We start from the raw sequence: 20,695 nt of genomic DNA, 5'->3' as shown, positions 1-20,695 counted from the left end.
TATAATTTATCTCGTGCTCAGTGTCTAATTCCATAGAAGTTTAGCCACAATTGCATTCCACCAACCCGCATTGGAACAGCCTGGTGGAATATGTTTCAAGCCTTCTCCTCAAAGGGAAAGGAGGTCTTAGCCCAGCAGTGGTAAATTTACAGGCTGTTGTTGTTATTGTTATTTTTATTTTAATTTAATTCGAAGTTTAATTCCATTTGATTTCTACAATAAAAACACATCTCTAGTTAAACAATATTACAGTGTTTGCACCATTACACTATTGATATAGCTAATCAAAGCCCCATTGATCTGATACATAGCATTAATGACAAATAGCGCATGCTATTATACCGACAATGGCCGTATAGAATTTGCCGTGAACGATACAGAATGCAAACAGATTTAACAGCTTCGATAGTATAATTCAGATTCTAAATTAACTTGATTAGCTTTCATATGAGATTGAATTTAATTCAGAATTATTTATTTTATTTGGAATCGACGCAGACGTGAGTAATAACATCAGTAATCCACACTAATTGTGGAAATATATCAAATAAAATCGTTGCATTTTATGTATTATTGGATACTAGAAGAACTATATGTATTCAATGAGTATATTTTTTGTGTGTAAAAATAGACTTGTCTTTTTCATTTGTTTAATTTGGGTCCATTATAAAACAATATATTTACGTTATTATTATTTGGGCTACAAATGTGTGGTGTTACGCGAATGGATAGAGTAAGGAATGACTACATAAGAGGAAGTTTGAAAGTGACACCGATGGCTGAGATGTTATGTGGAAGGCGGCTATCATGGTATGGACATGTAATGCAGAGGAATGAGCAACATATTGTGAGGAAGGCCTTGTGCATGAATGTGAATGGACATATAGATAGAGGACGACCAAGGAAACGATGGATGGATTGTGTGAAAGACGATATGGTTAGAAAGAATGTTACTTGTGAGATGACGTCTGACAGAGAAGTATGAAAGGAGAAGACACACTGCGCCGACCAAAATAAAATTGGGATAAGGGCAAGAGGATGATTACGTTATTATTATTATAGTCAAAAATAATTATCATTTATTACATTATCATATCTTCCAAAAAAACCCAACAGATATGACGTCATTCATACACACACAAACAACAAATACAAGTATTCATAATGGGATATCTTAAATAATGACAAGTATATTAATAAACTTGGGAACTAAGTTTTTTTATGTCCGTTGACTCTGTTATTAAGTTACACTGATTTTCGTCCTTTAAACTGGAACACAACAGTACTAAATATTACTGCTTGGGGATGAAATAAATTATGTGTGATTGGTGTAGGTACTATACCTGACGAGCTTCATACAAATCATCTCTCATCACATAAATACTGTTACAAACTATTTTGAATACTATGAATATCCACATTACTTTGTTCCAAAGTTTTTATCTATGTGTCATAGAATCGTCAATTATCTGTTCAATCGAAAGTAATTTTCACCTATATAATATCAACTATATATAATATAACTATTTTAAATATTAAACATCCAAATATACCATTGAAAGTTGACCGTTCGTTTAACCATAACAATACATACATGAATAGAACAAACAAAATAACCTTCTAGGATAGTTTTTGTTAAAATACATTCATTCATATTTTTTCCGCCCTTTTCAATATCAGGCTTATTCTTCAAATCTTTACCAAAATAAAACTGCCCAAAATAAAAGACAATTTATTTACTTATATTATCAATCGCAACATAAAAGAATAGGATATATCGTATTCATAAATAATATCCTAAACTCGCTTCCTATAACTTTGATTGCTTTTAGAAAAGTTTCCTTTTAAGGATTTTGGGAAGGAGCCAATATTAGCGATGAATATCAATGTTACATCTTTTCTCAATTCCGAGTGGGGATTTTGAAGGTTAAAGGCGAACCAGACCGACGTCCGTATATACGTCAGACTCATCGCTTACAAATGATTTGAAATGTTCTCAATATCGTTTGCTATGAAAGTTTACGAAATTGCAGGATTTCTTGTTATGTCAATAACCGAACCGCTTCATAACTTCGCAGCTTCATAACTACAAGGAATCAATTTATTTGTCTACGTGTCTTGTGTTTGTACGAATAAAATGTCTTCGCGGTATTCGTTTTATCGTTCAAAAACAGTTCAAGCTTGGATAAAACAGATTTACACGGCTTCCAATACATGTACAACGGCTTATAACTACCAACAACAAAACTCCAGGATAATATACGAATGTGTAATTGGAATAACTTAACATTTTAACATCTGTCTACAGCGTTCCAGGGCTCCAGCCCAAGACTTCGGTGTTTACCTACATTCTACACCTTTTTACGTTAGCTACTAGATGTATGAGGCTATCATATCTATCAGGCTATCATATCTATATGATGGAGTGTTTTGTAATAGTAGTTTAAAGTGTGATATACTAGATGATATTTGAGTGTGATATGGTTTTATATATTGGAATGTGCAGTACCACAGGTAGTCAATATGTGACAACGTCGTTGTCAATATTAGATCAATGATTATTAATCGCAATTCGTCGGTTCTTCTTAGGTCCGAGGTATTTATTTCCGAATCGGTAGCAGATTTGTGACTATCATAAGCATGCATTAATAACAATAATGACTTAGCACCAAGCTATTCTATCATATACTCGTAACGAACACAAATCCAACAACGGTTGTTTTAGAGATGTTCAAAGACTTTTTCCTCGTTCAAATTACATGTAAACATATAACGTAAAATAAAGAATAACATTCCTCGCATCTATTATATACACCAATCACGTTTCATCTGAATGTGTAAGCGTAGTACGTCAGCAATTTATCACCAGACCGAAGATCAATGGGCCAAAAACGTTTCGTATGTAGGTCGGACGATTTTAGAACGCAACTTTATCTTTAATGCCAAAGTTCGAAGCTTCTTAGTGATCAATTTCGCTACAAATACAGTAAATCTTCGTCGCGATACGATGATAATCGATTACACGTCATATTCTAATGGAGCAACTGCTATTTTTGTCTGCAATAATTTATCCTAATATGAATACAATGTTTACAGTATACACCTTTTAAGGATATTTTTTTAGATATAATCCTGTTTATTGAACATATTTTATTAATTCGGTAGGGTAGCCAAGAACGTGCACTGCTCTAGTGGCTGGAAAATTCGAGATAAATGAATTCCAGGAATGAAGCTAACCTCACAAAATTGATTGTTTTTTTTTCAACTATAGTCAACAGCTGTAGTCGATACTGAAAGTCTGAAGAGCTTATGAATTTCCCACTGCTGGGCTAAGGCCTCCTCTTCCATTGAGGTGAAGCTTTGCCGCTTATTCCACTAATATATATGGTCGCAGGTAATTAGACACATGCAGGTTTCCTCGACGTTTCGTTTCGTTAAAGAGCATGTGATGCTTACAAAAACACATTAAGCACATAAACTCATGAAGATTCAATGGCCCTTGTCTAGTCTTGAACCCGCAATCATCGGTTAAGATTCACGCGTTCTAATCTCTGGGCCATTTGGCTCTTTAAGCGACAGATTAAATCCTGCGCTATTTCTGTTTTAGTCGTATCATATTGCCTTCCCATTATATATAGCTATGGCTCAGTAAATGATCGATTTAGCTTTTTTTCGTTAAAAAATAAAATAAACTTTCATTTATTAAATCAAATCAAATTTATCTTATTGAAGTGTATGCATTTTTCAATAAGATACAGATAAAAACATTAAGAAAGTCGAATAGTCGAGTAAAAAAAGTAGTAACAGCCTGTGAATTTCCCACTGCTGGGCTAAGGCCTCCTCTGCCATTAAGGAGAGGGTTAGGAACATATTCCACCACGCTGTTCCAATGCTGGTTGGTGGAATGCACATGTGGCAGAATGTCGATGAAATTAGACACATGCAGGTTTCCTCACGATGTTTTCCTTCACCGCCGAGCACGAGATGAATTATAAACACAAATTAAGCACATATATATAGTGGTGCTTGCCTGGGTTTGAACCCGCATTCATCGGTTAAGATGCACGCGTTCTAACCACTGGGCCATCTCAGCTCTTTGTATAATAGTCGAGTAGTAATCACATATTGTTGTTAATCAGTCTTACATTGGAACCCAAGCCTAAGACCAGGCGGATTTATTCATTAAAAGTATAATTTACAATAACGATAAGTTTTATCCAATTCATCTTCAATTTTTTTTATTTGATAAATGGTATATTGATTATATATGCATACACCATTGCTGAAAAACGTTCTTTGCCGTATGCAATCGTAAAGCTATAATGAAATATTTTTGTATTATATGGTGTACATATAATCATTTGTACGTTTTTATTAGTCTGTTATGACACTAGCATTCAAAATCGACTATCCCTCCCTGAATTCCGCCTCAATAAAATGTGTCAAAGTAAAAACGATAAACTAGGTTACCCGCGTCACAGTGCCCTAGTGTTGAAACGCATGACCCAATGTACCTACATGTTTGAGCACTTCAGAACTTTCTAGATTAATACGCTCATGTATCTCTGACATACATGCGACATACAAACCGACCGTGGGTTGTTACTTTTATGTCCAATTTATTTCATCCTTCATAATAATATATTTCATAAGGTTTTTAATTTTGTTTTCAAATTTCGAACGTTTTTTTTCTTTGTTGCACAGATTGAAATGACAGCGTATGGAATTGATACAAGTCATAGATTTATAGAGCTGAGATGGCCCAGTGGTTAGAAGGCGTGCATCTTAACCAATGATTGCAGGTTCAAACCCAGGCAAGCACCACTGAATATTCATGTGCTTAATTTGTGTTTATAATTCATCTCGTGTTCGTCGGTGAAGGAAAACATCGTAAGAAAACCTGAATGTGTCAAATTATATAGAAATTCCGCCTCATGTGTCTTCCACCAACCCGCATTGGAACAGCGTGGTGGAATATGTTAAAAAAACCTTCTCCTCAAGGGGAGAGAAAGCCTGAGCACAGCAATGGGAAATTTACAGGCTGTTACTGTTATAAATTTATGAGGTAAAAATCCTTTGAATATACTTAAAAAGTTTGAATGATTTTATAGTGATATTCTTTGTAGTCATCACCTCTCAACTACAGCAGCTCGGTAAGAAATATTAACAATTCCTTATATGAATAACGCGCCTTCAACCTTGGGAAGTAAGATGTTATGACTCTTTTCCTGTCAGGAAAAGGATAACTAAGCTTACCGGCTTACTCATCCTTTTATTTATTAACATATTGTTGTCACTTTCTTTCCTCAATCTATTATGAAATGATACTTTTAAATTGCCACTAATTTTGAAGCGCCAATTGCGTAATTATTTACAGATCGCATGGTTTAATAAACAGCCTCAAATTTGAGTTTTACAAAAATTTTACCAAAGTACTGTAAATTCTATTCATAATTGTATAGTAACTTGACGTCATCCAACAAAATCAGAATGTTAGGCTATAAAGTAAGACTACCACAAGTAGTATTTATATATATTTGTATAATTTATTGATATGAAAAATTTCAGAAAATATATTATGTATGACAGTTTTTTTTATAGGATTTTTCTCTTTTTTATATTAATAACTATCAATCATAAGTAGAGATTGCCTAGGTAAGAGGTCGAATAGTGCTCTCTCAGTCTTGTTTTCTGAGTTATTCAAAGCGTTCCATTAAGAACCTTACTAGTCATTCTTACTCGTCCGCTAATATTTGTAAAACACTACGTTATTTACTAACTGAAACAATATCTCTCCTTCGTAATTTTATGAAAAATGAATATTTATATAGTAAACTATAAAAAATCTTATGTTTAAATTTATGGTAGGTCACCATTCGCACTTTCGTGTTTTTTTTTTTTAATAATTATATATATTTAATTATTTAAAAAACCATAGGAAGCAAAGGCCTGCCTATAGGTAATCACTTTCTCTAAACATTACCACAAACTAAGTCATATTTCTTGATATCCGGATTAGAGTCATTAATTTATATTTATATTTTGCATGTGATAGTTTATCAAGGCTTAGATAATAATCGCTAACAAGCTGTGTACGATGTTTAATGTAGTTATTTGTCTACATACTTGGACTCGTGTGTAATTTGATAAAATTTTTATTCGTTTTTACTTAATTTGTAAAAAATAAAGTTTTTTTTTCATTTTATGTTTGCTGCTGGCCTTACTAATCTTCAAATTTTTGTTGATGGCATAAAGTAAATGAGCGTTAACAACTTGAGAGTATAGTACTAAGTGTCGCTCGATTTGCTATAAGGATATCATAGCTGTGTCTAATGTTTATGTGTGTATATAACAATAATAGCGCATTACACAAGCTCAATCAGTTTTCCTGAAACCACCGGTCCTGAAACAATAACAAACGTGCAAACAAACAACATGAATACTCGCTAATGTCAGGAGAAACATTATATTTAGTATTAATTACGTAGATGAAATCCGTAATTTAACTTTAATGTAATGCTTGTATAAATTCGTCAGTTCTGAAATCTACTAAATATATTATTTTACTATATAAAAATAGCCGAGATGGCCCAGTGGTTCGAACGCGTGCATCTTAACCGATGATTGCGGGTTCAAACCCAGGCAAGCACCGCTGATTCATGTGCTTAATTTGTCTTTATAATTCATCTCGTGCTCAGCGGTGAAGGAAAACATCGTGAGGAAACCTGCATGGGACAAATTTCATAGAAATTCTGCCACATGTGTATTCCACCAACCCGCATTGGAACAGCGTGGTGGAATATGTTCCAAACCTTCTCCTCAAAGGGAGAGGAGGCCTTTAGCCCAGCAGTGGAAATTTATGGGCTGCTATTGTTGTTGTTGTTGTTATAAAAATAAGTAGGTTTTTTTTTGGTTTAATTTCATTTTTGTCTTATAGTTTAGTCATTTCAAAAGTACATATTTTAAATGTTCATATAAAATATAATATCCGTGATGAAGAAGAGTCCATCGATTAAATTGTGCTAAATATTTTTTTTATAAGTAAACTTTTCTATAATGTTACGCTCGTTGTAAGCCATAAGGACTATTCGCTCTGTTATATGTGATATTTGATCAATCGGTTGTCAAGAGAAAAGTTTAATTATTTCTATAAATTCTACATAGTTCGGTTAAAATTTTCAATGTTACTTCCGTGCATCGAATTCCTAGTGAATTAATCAAAATCAATTTTAACATAAATTATCTTATAATCTGGATCAATTTCCATTTGATTACATCTATGTAAAATAGATCCTCCACAATTTCGCCCGCGGATATCGTAATTGGTACCTATTAGAATTTTCGTGAAATACATCAATCAAACATAAGTGCTTCAACCACCCGTATATTAGTATGTCGAATGAAAACAAATCTATCAGACGGGCCTTCTAGGGTGACGTCAAACAGCTTACAAAATTGAGATCGTTGGACAAAAAAAAATCTTAGAAATATCGAAAAATAAGTCAAGAGTATTTCATAATAGTGCTCGTGTAAACAATATTGAAATCAGAGAGATTAATGTTGTCTTAAATTTTCGCGATTATTACACATTTAAATAAAACTAATTATAACGGATGAATCGCGTATATTAATTATTTTTTTTTATTTTTTTAAACATCCCGACGTTTCGAGCACTATTAAAAATAATTAATATACGCGATTCATCCGTTATAATTAGTTTTATTTAAATCAGAGAGATTACTACATAAAATATTTATATCTAAACAACAAACAATATACACGTACTACTTTTCATCCTTCAACCCACACATTCTGATAATATTTTTAATATTATATAGACGTGATATTTTAAAATAAAATATTTTTCAGGCCATTCTACAATACATCGATAAGCTCTAAAGAAGGGCTTCGGAGAGCGAATTAAATAGAATGATCTTGTAAAACCTTTTTGCTTTAAAAATACTTGAATCTATAGGAGTAAGTAGTCCAATTGCTAGAGAGTAGTCTCTGGTAGTTCTACGATAGATCTATAGTTACTAATTCAATATAAAGAGTAATTGAACCACAGAGGCTTCTACGATTTTCTTTCTTCAGAAACTTATGTAATAACCAGTTTTAATTGGTGGTAGGGCTTTATGCAAACCCGTCTGGATAGGTACCACCCACTGATCAATTATTCTGCCGACAAACAACAGTACTCAGTATTGTTGTATTCCGGTTCGAAGGGTGAGTGAGCCAGTGTAACTACAGGCACAAGGGACATAACATCTTAGTTCCCAAGGTTGGTGGCGCCTTGACGATTTAGGGAATAGTTAATATTTCTTACAATGTCATTGTCTATGGGTAATGGTGACCACTTACCATCAGGTGACCCATATGCTCGTCTGTCAACCTATACCCTTAAAAAGAGTATTGACATTGACAAACCTTGTCACCATTTAACCGATTACCATGATGCTCACTATCATGGTAATTTAGTATAGTATGGTAGTATAGTATTTGATTTTTTACACCAATACAGAAGGACCACATTATATTAAATTCCATTTACACAATTCAACCAATTGCTATTATAATTGGTATATAATATAGAAATGATCACGTCCGGCTATTTTGGAATTTCAAGTATTTTCATTTAAATTTAGTTTCAACAAAATTATTCTAAGTAAACTAAGTTTAACTAAATGGCTTACATTTCAAATTCATACACGCCCACACATACAAACACATTTAATAGTAATTTATGAAGAATTATTTGTTAATCTTTTAATAAAGTCACAAAGTCAGTTATTGTATTGTTATTTAGATTGTGTATGAACCTTCATACTTGTTTAAGTAAAAGTAAAGTAAAGTAACAAATATATATAGTGGTGCTTGCCTGGTTTCAAACCCAGGCAAGTACCACTATATATATGTGCTTAATTTGTATTTATAATTTAATGGAAGAGGAGGCCTTAGCCCAGCAGTGGGAAATTTACAGACTGTTACTTTAACTTGTTTAAGAAAAAAAAAACATTCTAAGTAAATTTATTTTTCAACTAGTTGTGCCCGCGATTTCATGAGCGTTTGAATTGAAAAAAAAAATATTATTGTAGCTTAAGTTACTCCTTATAAAATCAGCTATCTGCCAGTGAAATTCCCGTCAAAATCAGCTCAGCCGTTCCAGAGAACAGTCGGAACAAATAAACACACAAAAACGCTATTTTGATATATTTACCGTGATACCACTGCACTTTTACTAAATGTATGTACAATGCTTCAGATATTACCTTATAAAATCTCGACACAGTTTTTTAGCAGTTAATTATAAATATTGTTAAATCACCGTTTAATTGTTTGATCTCCCACTGAAAGTACAGCAAAAACAAGCCACCTTAAATTGTAAATTACATTCAAAATGCATAAAATATAAAATCTTGTATACAGATTTAAATTCGTTATGTGCAACGTTAATCGCAGCTGCATTTAAACCAGTGGAAAGAGAGAAAGACGAACATTGGTCAGTCAACCATAACATGCTTTGACTATCCTTACGAAGCGATTTAGTCTACGTTATGAACTTAATTTTTACTACAAAGCGAAACAGATCACTAGACCACTCATAAATATAGAACTGTTACGTTTAAATATATATCGTTCTTTTTTTCAAAATAGAAAAAGTTTTTTTTTTTACTTATTAACTATATACAAGCAAGAATTAAAAATAGTCAATGACAATCATGAGCGTAAAAAATAGTTATCGTCTAAATTGACTGCCCCACTCTGATAGAGTGAGCTAAGTCTTCAAAGAAGATGATGAAATCCAGCGAAGATCTGCTGATGTTAAGTAATAATAGAAAATATAAAACGCCAAATTCTATTAAAGTAGAATGTGAGAAAGCACGGTTCCACTCCGTGGAATTTATTTCATTCTATATAAAAAAAAAATCAATAAAAAAAAACAAATAATCACGAACGCGTAGAATGTTTGGCAAGAATGCTAGCAGCATTCTCCTATTGAATCGCAATTCCGATCATTCAATACGTTGAGGCGAAGTTTAATTCTTACATAGGTGTTATACAAATCAAAATACTATTTTTATAGGTGAAATAGTATGCTAATGCGGACCGTATATCGCTGTAACGGCTCTAAAGCTTCCATTAAACTACTTACCAGAACTTGATCCTTATAAGCGACACTATCTTGAGGTGTAATATAATATTTTAGTGAGTTTTTTTAACACAATTTGTTTATAATTCGTATAAAAATCGAAGGGAAATCAAAGATCAAACGAAAATACCAAAAAATACTATATTCAAGTCGGCTCACAAAGGCACATTTAATTCGACACTGTAACAGAACGTTAAATCGTTACATATAATCATTGTTTTATATGTCTGCCTGGGAATCAATAAAATCAAATATGCATATTTATTGTTAATACATCAAATTACATACATGAAAGCCCTGCACCCCTAAACTAGGAGACCCCATATCTTAGTGGCCAGTGACTTCAAATTCACAGTTTACATTTATTAGACTAATTATTAAGTTTAAATTTAATGCTTAAATATATTAAGAGAGTACAAAGAAAGAAAAGAAAAATAATACATAGAAAGCTACGGAGTTAGATTTTGTTATTTTTTTTTAAATGAGCTCTAAATGTTGAAAAATAACTGTGTAACCATATTATAGAAATACCGTACCCAAGGATTAGTACTTACCTTGCGTAATCAGAAAAAATATTTTATTAATGAACTACTTCAGCAAATCAATTTAGTTGTTCCCTGCAAAAATCCCTGGTTACCCAATAAAAAACCTTTTAGAACTACAGCTTTTAAAACAAATTTAGGTAAACATGCACCCCTCAACAGAATAATTAATTTTTATAATGAATATTCTTCTAACGGCAATATCGACGTCTTTGCCCAAAGCAAGCCATCTTTTGTGGAGCTATGTAAAGATCTCATAGTATAACTTTAAAACATTTTATTCATAAATTAAGTTATGTCAACCCTTGTAGATTTTTGTTGTTGTATTTAAATTTTATTTTATGTTTTGTTTAATTAATCTACAATTTATTTATCTTTTTTTAATTTTTAGTAAAGATTTAATTAGGTTAGTATAGTCTTATCTTACGGTCAATGTTGTTTACACCTGTAATGATTTATTCACCTAGATTTAATACCCTGTATCTACTGCTAAGAGATTGTGTTAGTGATAAGTCGAAGGTGTAACTATTTCCAATAAATAAATAAATAAATAATTACCTTAAAACCACAGCTGTAACTGGATAGCGTTTAAGATAGATTTTTTTTTCTTATACAAAATGTTGGCTAAATAATTTTAAAATACTTTCATAAAAGTTTTCAAAATCCTCTTATCTGAATTTATTTTGTTATTGTCAAGAAGATCGTCTGTTGATAAAATTACATATTTATTCATTCGCCTCTGTCTTTCTGGATTACCTGTTGATAAATATATTGCACCTATATTTTTTAATTTAATTAGTCTTGGTGTAAATTAAAACCGTATTTTTTTGTAACTGTATTGTTTAGGATAACAATATTCTACATGTTTTACAGGTAGAAGTTTAATTTTGGTGAAAAGTGGTGTATCTTCTACGAAGAATAAGTTAATTTATTTACTTAAGAATTATATATTAAGTATATATAATAATTAGATGGGTATAGGTGGTGCAGAAGTTAAACCTCGTTCATCTTACTCTATTCTATATCTACACAGTTAAGCACTAAAATGAAATTCCATGTTGCTTTACTTATTTAATAATGAATAACCTGCATGAGTTTAATTTAAATGAAATTAAATTACATACATCCACCAATCGCAATCGAACTCTGTGGTGTAATTAGATCCACGCCAAATGGAGAGAAAGCCTTCGAGCCCAGCACTGGATCATTAACAGGATGTCACTTTTCCTTTTTTCATTAATAAAACTATTTTTTGCATAAAATGTTTCTCAAACTTTGTATAAATATCAGAATAAAATACTAGGTACTTTACAGAAAATGATTTTCATATCTGTGAAATGCAACAAGACTACCATAGCAGTTCATTTATCGTCCAAAAGACTGGCAATAATATCACGTGGGAGCCAAAATGTCAACATATTCCGAGAAGTAATTCTATTTGCTCTATTTATCATTGTGTTGCAAGATACGATCTTTATTATATTATCCTAGCCGTCTGCTTCGCATTCAACCGGGGCGATAGTTTGAGAAACAATTTACAGACATGCCGATCGCTTATATTCGCATATATAGGCTGCTACGTTAAAATTTATGAAATTTAAAAATATGTAAAAATATTGTTTCCTCTAGTATTGCTATTGCTAAATATTTACTTAGTGATTTGAAGGGTGTGTGGGCCTGTGTAATGGGATCATCTTAATTCCCAAGGTGGCGTATTGGAGATGTAAGGAATGGTTAATACTTCTTACAGGGCTAATATATGTATAAGAGGGATCACTTACCATCAGGTAGCGCATTTCCGTCTACCTACCTATACTTATTAATAATCGAGCAAAGTAGACATGGTATTTTATTGAAGTAAAATTAATTGTTTAAAATTAAATTTGTATAAAGTAACTTCTGATTTTAAAATTTTAAAATATTTATGACGAAATTGATTGATTCTATGTTTTATTTTTCACGCATGTACAAGTATATGGATCAAAAAATAAGTTTTACCAGATACAACATCTCAAACTAGTACCTCCTTTGGTAGTCAATTTTACCTAGACATATAAAATTGTGATGAATATGGATTCGATTTCGAAGCAAGCTTAAAGCTTGATAACGGAATGTCTTACTATTTCTTTCTTCAAGCCGTTAAAGTAGTTATGAATCCTTCCAAACCTTGCTTACAACTCGTATACATGTTCCTAAGTAAAGTAAAAAAAAAGTAGAAGTAACTGCCTGCCTCCTCTTCCATTAAGACGAGGGTTTGGAACATATTCCACCACGCTGTTCCAATGCGGGTTGGTGGAATGCACATGTGGCAGAATTTTGAAGAAATAAGACACATGCAGGTTTCCTCACAATGTTTTCCTTCACCGCAGTGCACGAGATGAAATATAAACACAAATTAAGCACATACATATAGTGGTGCTTGCCTGGATTTGAACCCGCAATCATCGGTTTAGACGCACGCGTTCTAACTGGGCCATCTCAGCTCCTATGTTCCTAAGAGTTTCATAGAAAGATTCAGTTGGTAAGTGATAATGTAAAGAAAATGTAAACAATTTATTTGTTGATCTTACATATTTAGTTATAAGTAGCGTGATGTAAAACTCCAACGTTGATATAGTTTTTACTTTCTTAAACTGAAGAACCCAGACAAGCCTATTTATACTATTAGTAACATTTAATCATAACTAGACTTCTAATAATAAATTCTAAATTATATATGGAAGTGGACTTTATATAACACTCTGTATTGAAACTATTTCATTCAAAGTCATATTTTAGGCTCGTACGAAGTCGCCAATAAAATTGAATCTTTATGATTTATCCATTTTGATGTGGTATAAAATATTTTTATTCAATATACATACGTGTTACAAATCTTCCAAAGAATCACTTTTAAAATTTTAAATTATTTTCATAAGTACATACATTTATAATCAGCTTGTTTTATAATGGTATGCGGATCGGCTTACGAGGTGATAAGTGTTCATCATTCCCTGTATACATTGTCGTGGTAAGAAATGTGTATATTTATTATGCCGCCAATGCGCAGCCAACGTTGGGACCAAAGATGTTATGTTGTGTTGTTACACTGACTCTCATAATATTATGTTATCTACCCAGACGAACTCTTACAAAGGCCAACCACCAATGATATTCTAATAAACAGATATGTTATACCCATACTAAACAACAGAAAAAAGTGTGCCGCGTCGAGGACCGTTTATTTCACATTTCGTTACAAGTAAAAAGGATAGCTTGATAAAAAACAATAAGTAAAAGGGATAACTAGATGTTTTAATTGCGCAAAACGTATTACTACATAATTGTGATGAAAACGACTAAAGGCAGACGTCCCAATTAGGACGTTTTCTAATCTTCACTTTTTGCGCGTTAATGACATATCTGTTTACTAGAACATCATTGCCAACCAAAAATAATTACAAAAAAAAAATAATAATATTATCACGAAAAGATAATTTGTATGGTTTCCTGAATTGAATACTCAAAAAGCGATAAATATTTTCATAGGTATATTATAATTACCAGCAGCAGTCAACGAGTTATATACTTCTATGCAATGTTTGCGAACACACTCACTCATATATTGTGCTCTTACGCAGACTTAATTAAGACTTAATAATTAAGAAAAATATTATGACCAGGTTTATATAATAGTAATCACTACCGTGATAAAAATCCATACGTCATATATTTTTAATGCGATTATAAACAATAATAAAAAAGGTTGTAAGTGAAACAATGGAAAACAAAAGCAACCTTTGAAATATTAATAAATAAAAGATAAATTTACGTCAGATCAAGCTGTTTATGATCTTAAAGCTTTATAATGCCCGTAATCTAACTGGGATATTATTTGCCTTCGATTCGGATACATTTTTCCTCATCAGTCTCGAGAGGCTTATATTTTTGTGATATTAAATACTTAAAATTATTCTTTGCAATCATAACGTAGAGTTATAACCGTAGTAACCTTCCGTTGTGTTTTAATTGATAGAATTAGTGATTAGTCCTGCGTCTGTGATGGTAACAAAGTCAAGTTCCGTGAAGTTACTTTTAGTAATGACTTAGACATTGTTCTAGTAGGTGTTACTATTGCAATGTGAGCGCCACATTCGAGAAGCACAACTAACGACTTGTTAAGTCTAAAATTCGATCTCTTAGATCTTCTTGTCCCCTGGTATAGAATCAAAAATTAGACGAAGTAGTCAATGAATTATCACAACAAGACATTTTTGACCACAATATTTCTTAATTTTAGTATGATGTTGAAAGACATTTGTCAATAAAAAAAATGTTAAAAACATTTAAAATTATTTTGAGTATTTTTATAATCTATTTGACTTTTAAGCGATAAAATCCTTGCCAGTCACTAGTGTACTAATTAAAAAATATATTTATATGTCATAGTGATGCAATGTAAATAATATGCTCAATGTACAGTCCGTAAGAAAAGGTCCGTCACCTTAAGATCTATTTTCGTGTGCTCAGTATGAGCGATAACCTGCTTTACCGATTGAGAATGACGTATCGCGTTTCAATGATTTGATGTTTAGATTCAAAAGGTACTAAGCGTTTAAGACTTGATAATTCAATTCAATTTTTTATATTTATGGCCTCTGTCAATAGGTTGACAATTCTGCCAGTGTCAGGGTTGAAAAATACACGTGGTTGCTTAATACAGCTCTTTCTCGTTCTGCCCAATGACCAGTAGCACGATCTAAAACAAATAGGACATCACAATATAATACACCAACACCCACTAAGATACAAAATAATAAAACTACCTACATAGATATACTTATTATATAAATAATATATACTTAAACTAACTCAGAGTTTGATATTATATCTTTCAATATACTTAAATAAAATAGTTATAATAGACATTTCTGAAGATGACAAAATGCAGGACATGTTGAAAGGGCGAGGAAAAGTAGGAGGAAGAAGATCATACAATGAAATAGGAAATCTGGTGCAATCAAAGAAAATATGTTCAACAGTACCCTCATCAAGGCCACATTCACATAAGGAGTGGTCCCGAACCCTGATCTTTGATAAAAAATGGGGGCTGCAGTTATGACCAAGACGCAATCGAATTATTGTAGAAGTAGAAAATTTAGAGCATTGACGAAACTTAAAGAACCAGGGTTTTAATGGAATATCAGGTTGCAAACTGCCATAGAATTTACCTTTAACATGACGGGAACAGTTCCATACCTCACTCCACTGCTTATTCAAATCAATTTTAGCGAGAGAACGTAAATCTTGGGCAAAGCAATTAGCATAAGTCTCCGTACCATTACGAATAGACCACTTAGCACATATGTCAGCCTGTTCATTGCCAGAAATCCCGGAGTGGCCAGGAATCCACGCAAGGGCTACCTCAATTCCAGCAGAGTGACACTTAAAAAGAAGTTCCCGAGTTTTGAGGTTAATAGGGTGAACATTTCTAGAACGTAACGGAAATTTTAAAATATCCTCTAAACAACTGCGACTATCTGTAAAAATTATGGTTTTATTAAGGTTGTGTGATTCTATCAGGGATACAGCTTCATAAATAGCTATTGTTTCTCCAGAAAAAACAGATATCCTGGGTGAGCATTTAAAACTAAGAGTCAGCTTCATGTCAGGAACCCATACAGCTGAACCCACAGGGGCATCTGTAGATAGTTTGGAGGCGTCTGTAAACATAGTTCGCCACCCGGGAAACTGTTCGTTTAAGAGTTCTTTAAACCGAAAGTTGGCTCCAGGATCTTCTTTGTTAATACCAAAACATGTAATTACATTGGGCCTAAAAGCAAGTGCATCAAAAGGGACAGCAAACAAAGGATTACCAGGAAATTGAAAAAGAGGAGATGTTGCAATAATTTTTTCATAACTTTTAAAAAGACAAGGAACTTCTTTATGAGCCCAGTAAGAAGAAGATGAAACATAGTTTGAAAGGTGACGAAGAGAAGTAAGTAATGGGTGGCAAGAATTTTGAAAAGCTTTGTAGAGAAATCTATCACAAAGATATTGTCTACGAAGAAATAAGGGAGGATCCAGACATTCTACTTGGAGAGCTTTGGTGGGCGAAGACTTCATAGCACCACAAATGATGCGGAGACACTTAGCTTGAATTTTGTCCCAATCGGCTAAAGCAGATTTATTACACGGTTCAAGCAAAAATGAACCGTAATCAAAATGACTCCGAACAATGGCGTTATAAAGGAGTTTTTGAGTGTAGGGGTGAGCACCCCACCACACACCTGATAGAGACCTTAAAACATTTACCCCAAGCTCACATTTTTCCTTAATGTAATTAAGGTGGACCGTGCCATTCATACGGGAGTCAAAATACACACCCAAAAATTTAACTTTATTTTTTACTGGAATGGTCTCATTTTCCAGAACAATATCAATATCCGGTATCAATCTTCTTCTGGAAAACACCACTACCGAGCTTTTAGGACCAGATAGAGATAAGCCGTGATCTGCTAGCCAGATATAAAGATTTTCTATGGCAGCATTAAGGCGAACAGAGCAATCATCCATAGACTTTGAGGCATAATAAAGAGCTATATCGTCTGCGTATTGTAATATGTTACAATCAGATGAACAAGAAGAGTCGAGATCAGAGATATATAAATTATAAAGAATGGGACTTAAAACCGAGCCCTGTGGTAGCCCCTTCCATACTGTTCTTGGGGGATACATAGTACCTTGCACTCGAACAGAGATATACCGTTGCATGAAAAGGTTGCATATGATATTAATCATCCTCGCGGGAAGACTCAGCTGGAGCATTTTGTGCCTGAGTAACGGGAGGAGAACCTTATCATAAGCTGAAGTGACGTCAAGAAAGACACCAACAAGATGGTGTTCCCTTGAGAGGGCCAGGCGAATTTCTGAAGAGAATACGCTCAGGCTGTCCATCGTGCCTACACCTTTTCTAAACCCAAACTGCGATTTTGGCAAGATATTCCTACTTTCGAGAATCCATTCCAGTTTAAGACTTGATAAAGGAATGATTTGGAAAACTGACAAAGGTTTTCTTACTCTGACTGTACAAATGAAATCTACATAAAAAATCCCAACCAAACAGTCCGACTAAGCTTCAATATAAAGACATACATATATATAAAAAACAGCTGTTCTAAATCATTGCTGTCTCTTTTCCTCAATTTTCTTAATATCATTGCCAGCATTTGTATCACTAAAATTGCATGTATATTATATTATGTACCTAACCTACTATGGTCAGCGGTAGCCGTTCTCAGCGGGAATGCAATTTGACAGAACATGCGACGAACGTAGGACCAATAGGTACCAAATCAGTTAGAACATAAAAAAATGTATATTTTAAGCCAATAATAATAACTCACCGTGACCCCGTCCGCGTCAGATAAATTTTATTATTCATATTTAACGTAAATCCTGTATATTCAATATCTATATGCTCTTCCAGGTCCCAGCCGAACTGCCGAACCGAATATATATGTATATGTCAGATGTTGTTATGATACAGTGGCATAGCGGATAGACGGTGTTACGTGTAATTATATATCAATAAACGAGTAGACGATTCTTTTGATGATTTATCACTTAAAAATGAAACTTATATTTATTTAAATATATGTATGTACCAGTAAATACAGAGTTTTTCAAAAAAGTTTTTAGTAAAAATAGTTTGTATATAACGTTTAGATAGTGTCTATAACTTTATAATACTTAAAAGGTTTTATCGACACTTAACTACAACTAGAATGTATTCAATTATCAACATTGTTGCAAACATGTAAAGACTAAAGTTGCGTAAAATTTATCGTCTGAAACGAACAGTTTGACATCTCTTTAAGCTGCAAACAACAGTTATTAATTTTACTTCTGAATTTATTTTGTATCTCATTTTATTCCGCTCGTAAAGTACGAAATACTTTCTTAGAATCTTGCTACGAGTTCGTTATAAGCGTAAAATTTGCATGTAGTAGCATAAAGTTGTTAAGGTTTACGTTTTATTTAGACAATAATAATTTGGATAAAAATAATTAAACTGCTTATTATTGAAATACTTTAATTATTTGCTCTTTCAGCCAACCGCTCTATGTAACCAAATGCACGAGCTACTTATATAAAGGCCACCAACGAACCTGCAAACCAGGTTCCAGTATTACAGACCATGGATGGTAAAAGACTATAAATCAATTGCAATAAAAAAAATTACCGTACGGTGTACTAGCAGACGAGTCCTAGAGAGGAGACCGCGTCTCGGAAAGCGTAATGTAGGACGACTTCCGACCCGCTGCTGGTCCGGTAGAAGCTGGATGAGGGACGCAGAGGACCGAACAACGTGGCGCGCTCTGGGGGAGGCCAGCAGTGGACAGCAGTGGACTGATGATGACTGTACGGTGTGGTAAGGATTATGCATTTGTACGTTTCCCGTTTTTATCATAAAATAATACATGAAAAAAATGTAGCAAATAAGATGCCCCACTCTTTGTTGTATTGAGTAAAACTACTGACATAACGCTTTCATCTTAGTAACCTTTGAAGCCTCTGAAAACGTAGGACGGCGGATCGTTTGTTGAACTCTGACAGCGAATGTCACGATTTGTAATCACATCTTAAGTACATTACTCACTCAAGACTTTATCATTTTATTATAATACTAAAGGTATCGCAGGGATCACTAATATATCACTAACACAGAAGCTAGTAAAGAGCGAAGCATTATGATATTTTATACATACCTACCTCATAATGTAGAAAAACACTTTCGCTTTGAAACTGATTTCCTTTTAAAATATATTTTACGAAATTGATTGATTCTATGTTTTATTTTTCTCACATGATAAAAAAATAAGTATTACGTGATGATATACCGCATACTTATTGCCTCCACTGGTAGTCATTTAAGCCAGACAAATAAAACTAGCAATTCTGAAGCTGGATTATGAAATGTTTTTATAAGCGGTTAAAGTTATAGACGAAAATCTTTCCAGATCTTGCATAAAATAACTCGTATACAATTATTCCTAAGAGTGTGATAATAAGATTCGGTTAGTAATAAAAATTAGTGAAATCTAACTCGAAAATATAAATTAGTGATTAGTCATCTTACAGTTGAAAATTAACGTTATGTAAAACTCCAATGTTGATGTAGATAGAATAGATATTCCTCATAGAAGAATATTAGATGATTTCTTCTGTCCAGAATTGATTGATTTTATTTCACTTTTCTATTTCAACCACATATTCATTTAGTAGAACTTAATCTGAGATATGTTAGTAATTTTATCACTGTTGAGCTCAATCATCAAATAAATCAAAAAACAATTTGTTTTGATGTTACTATGCACGTACAATGCTTAAGTTTAATTAACTGAAAACAAAAGGGACATAATATCTTAATTCCCTAAAGAAAACAGTTTTATTGAAAATAAAATAATATACAACAATGTAATACACATTTTAATTAGCCCAAGAAGTAGCCTTTAAAGGGATAAAACATTTCTTTTTTGTACAAAACAAAAGAAATAAAATTCAATAGAGTTAAATCAGTCAACTCGTGTAAAAAAATCCTTTTACTTACAAATGAAAATGGAAATATTTAAACTTTCGAAACCTTCGTTTCATTGACAATATATTTTTAATTTATATCGAGAAGCAATAAAAGAAGATTCTGAATTTACACAATTTCGATCTTTTGATAAAAAGAACTATTTTTAAATATAAATCCATGCATTCGTTTTCTTTTGACATAAACAGGAATAAGCTTTGAAAGGTAAGCTAAAGTCAACGTAATTTTATTTTAAAATTGTTTTTATATAGAATTGAATCGTTTATTTGCGTCTACCAATACTTTGAATGCAGCAATAACTTGCCTACAAACGGTTCCTGGAATATTTGAAGTTGTGCTGCCAACCATCTTGTTTTTCCAGGATACATCTAATTTTATGTAATCCTTGATCATTTATAGACTTGTATTTTTATAGTGATGAGA

At 32.7% G+C, this 20,695-nt stretch overlaps 2 protein-coding genes across 2 annotated transcripts in view; both read right to left on the bottom strand.

Moving 5' to 3' along the window:
* Positions 1-20,695, bottom strand: part of LOC124530178 — a 312,427-nt gene that overhangs the window by 208,745 nt on the left and 82,987 nt on the right. The window lies entirely within an intron of this gene.
* LOC124530179 lies at positions 15,304-16,569 on the bottom strand. The gene is made up of 2 exons (XM_047104185.1): positions 15,903-16,569; positions 15,304-15,430 (listed from the first exon to the last, which is right to left on the bottom strand). Exons 1-2 carry the CDS (start codon positions 16,402-16,404, stop codon positions 15,333-15,335), a joined length of 600 nt encoding a protein of 199 aa, XP_046960141.1. The 5' UTR covers positions 16,405-16,569; the 3' UTR covers positions 15,304-15,332.

The sequence above is a fragment of the Vanessa cardui genome, chromosome 6, assembly GCF_905220365.1.
Source record: "Vanessa cardui chromosome 6, ilVanCard2.1, whole genome shotgun sequence".
Classification (NCBI taxonomy): Eukaryota; Metazoa; Arthropoda; class Insecta; order Lepidoptera; family Nymphalidae; genus Vanessa; species Vanessa cardui.
The sequence above is the reverse complement of the archived record's forward strand: the minus strand, read 5'-3'. Positions and strand labels throughout refer to the sequence as shown.

Excerpts from the sequence above, each read along its gene's own strand:
- LOC124530179 (XM_047104185.1), bottom strand. The coding sequence starts at position 16,404 with ATGTTTACAGACGCCTCCAAACTATCTACAGATGCCCCTGTGGGTTCA. Across the intron at positions 15,431-15,902 it reads CTGTTCCCGTCATGTTAAAG|ATCGTGCTACTGGTCATTGG; the intron begins GTAAATTCTATG and ends TATTTGTTTTAG.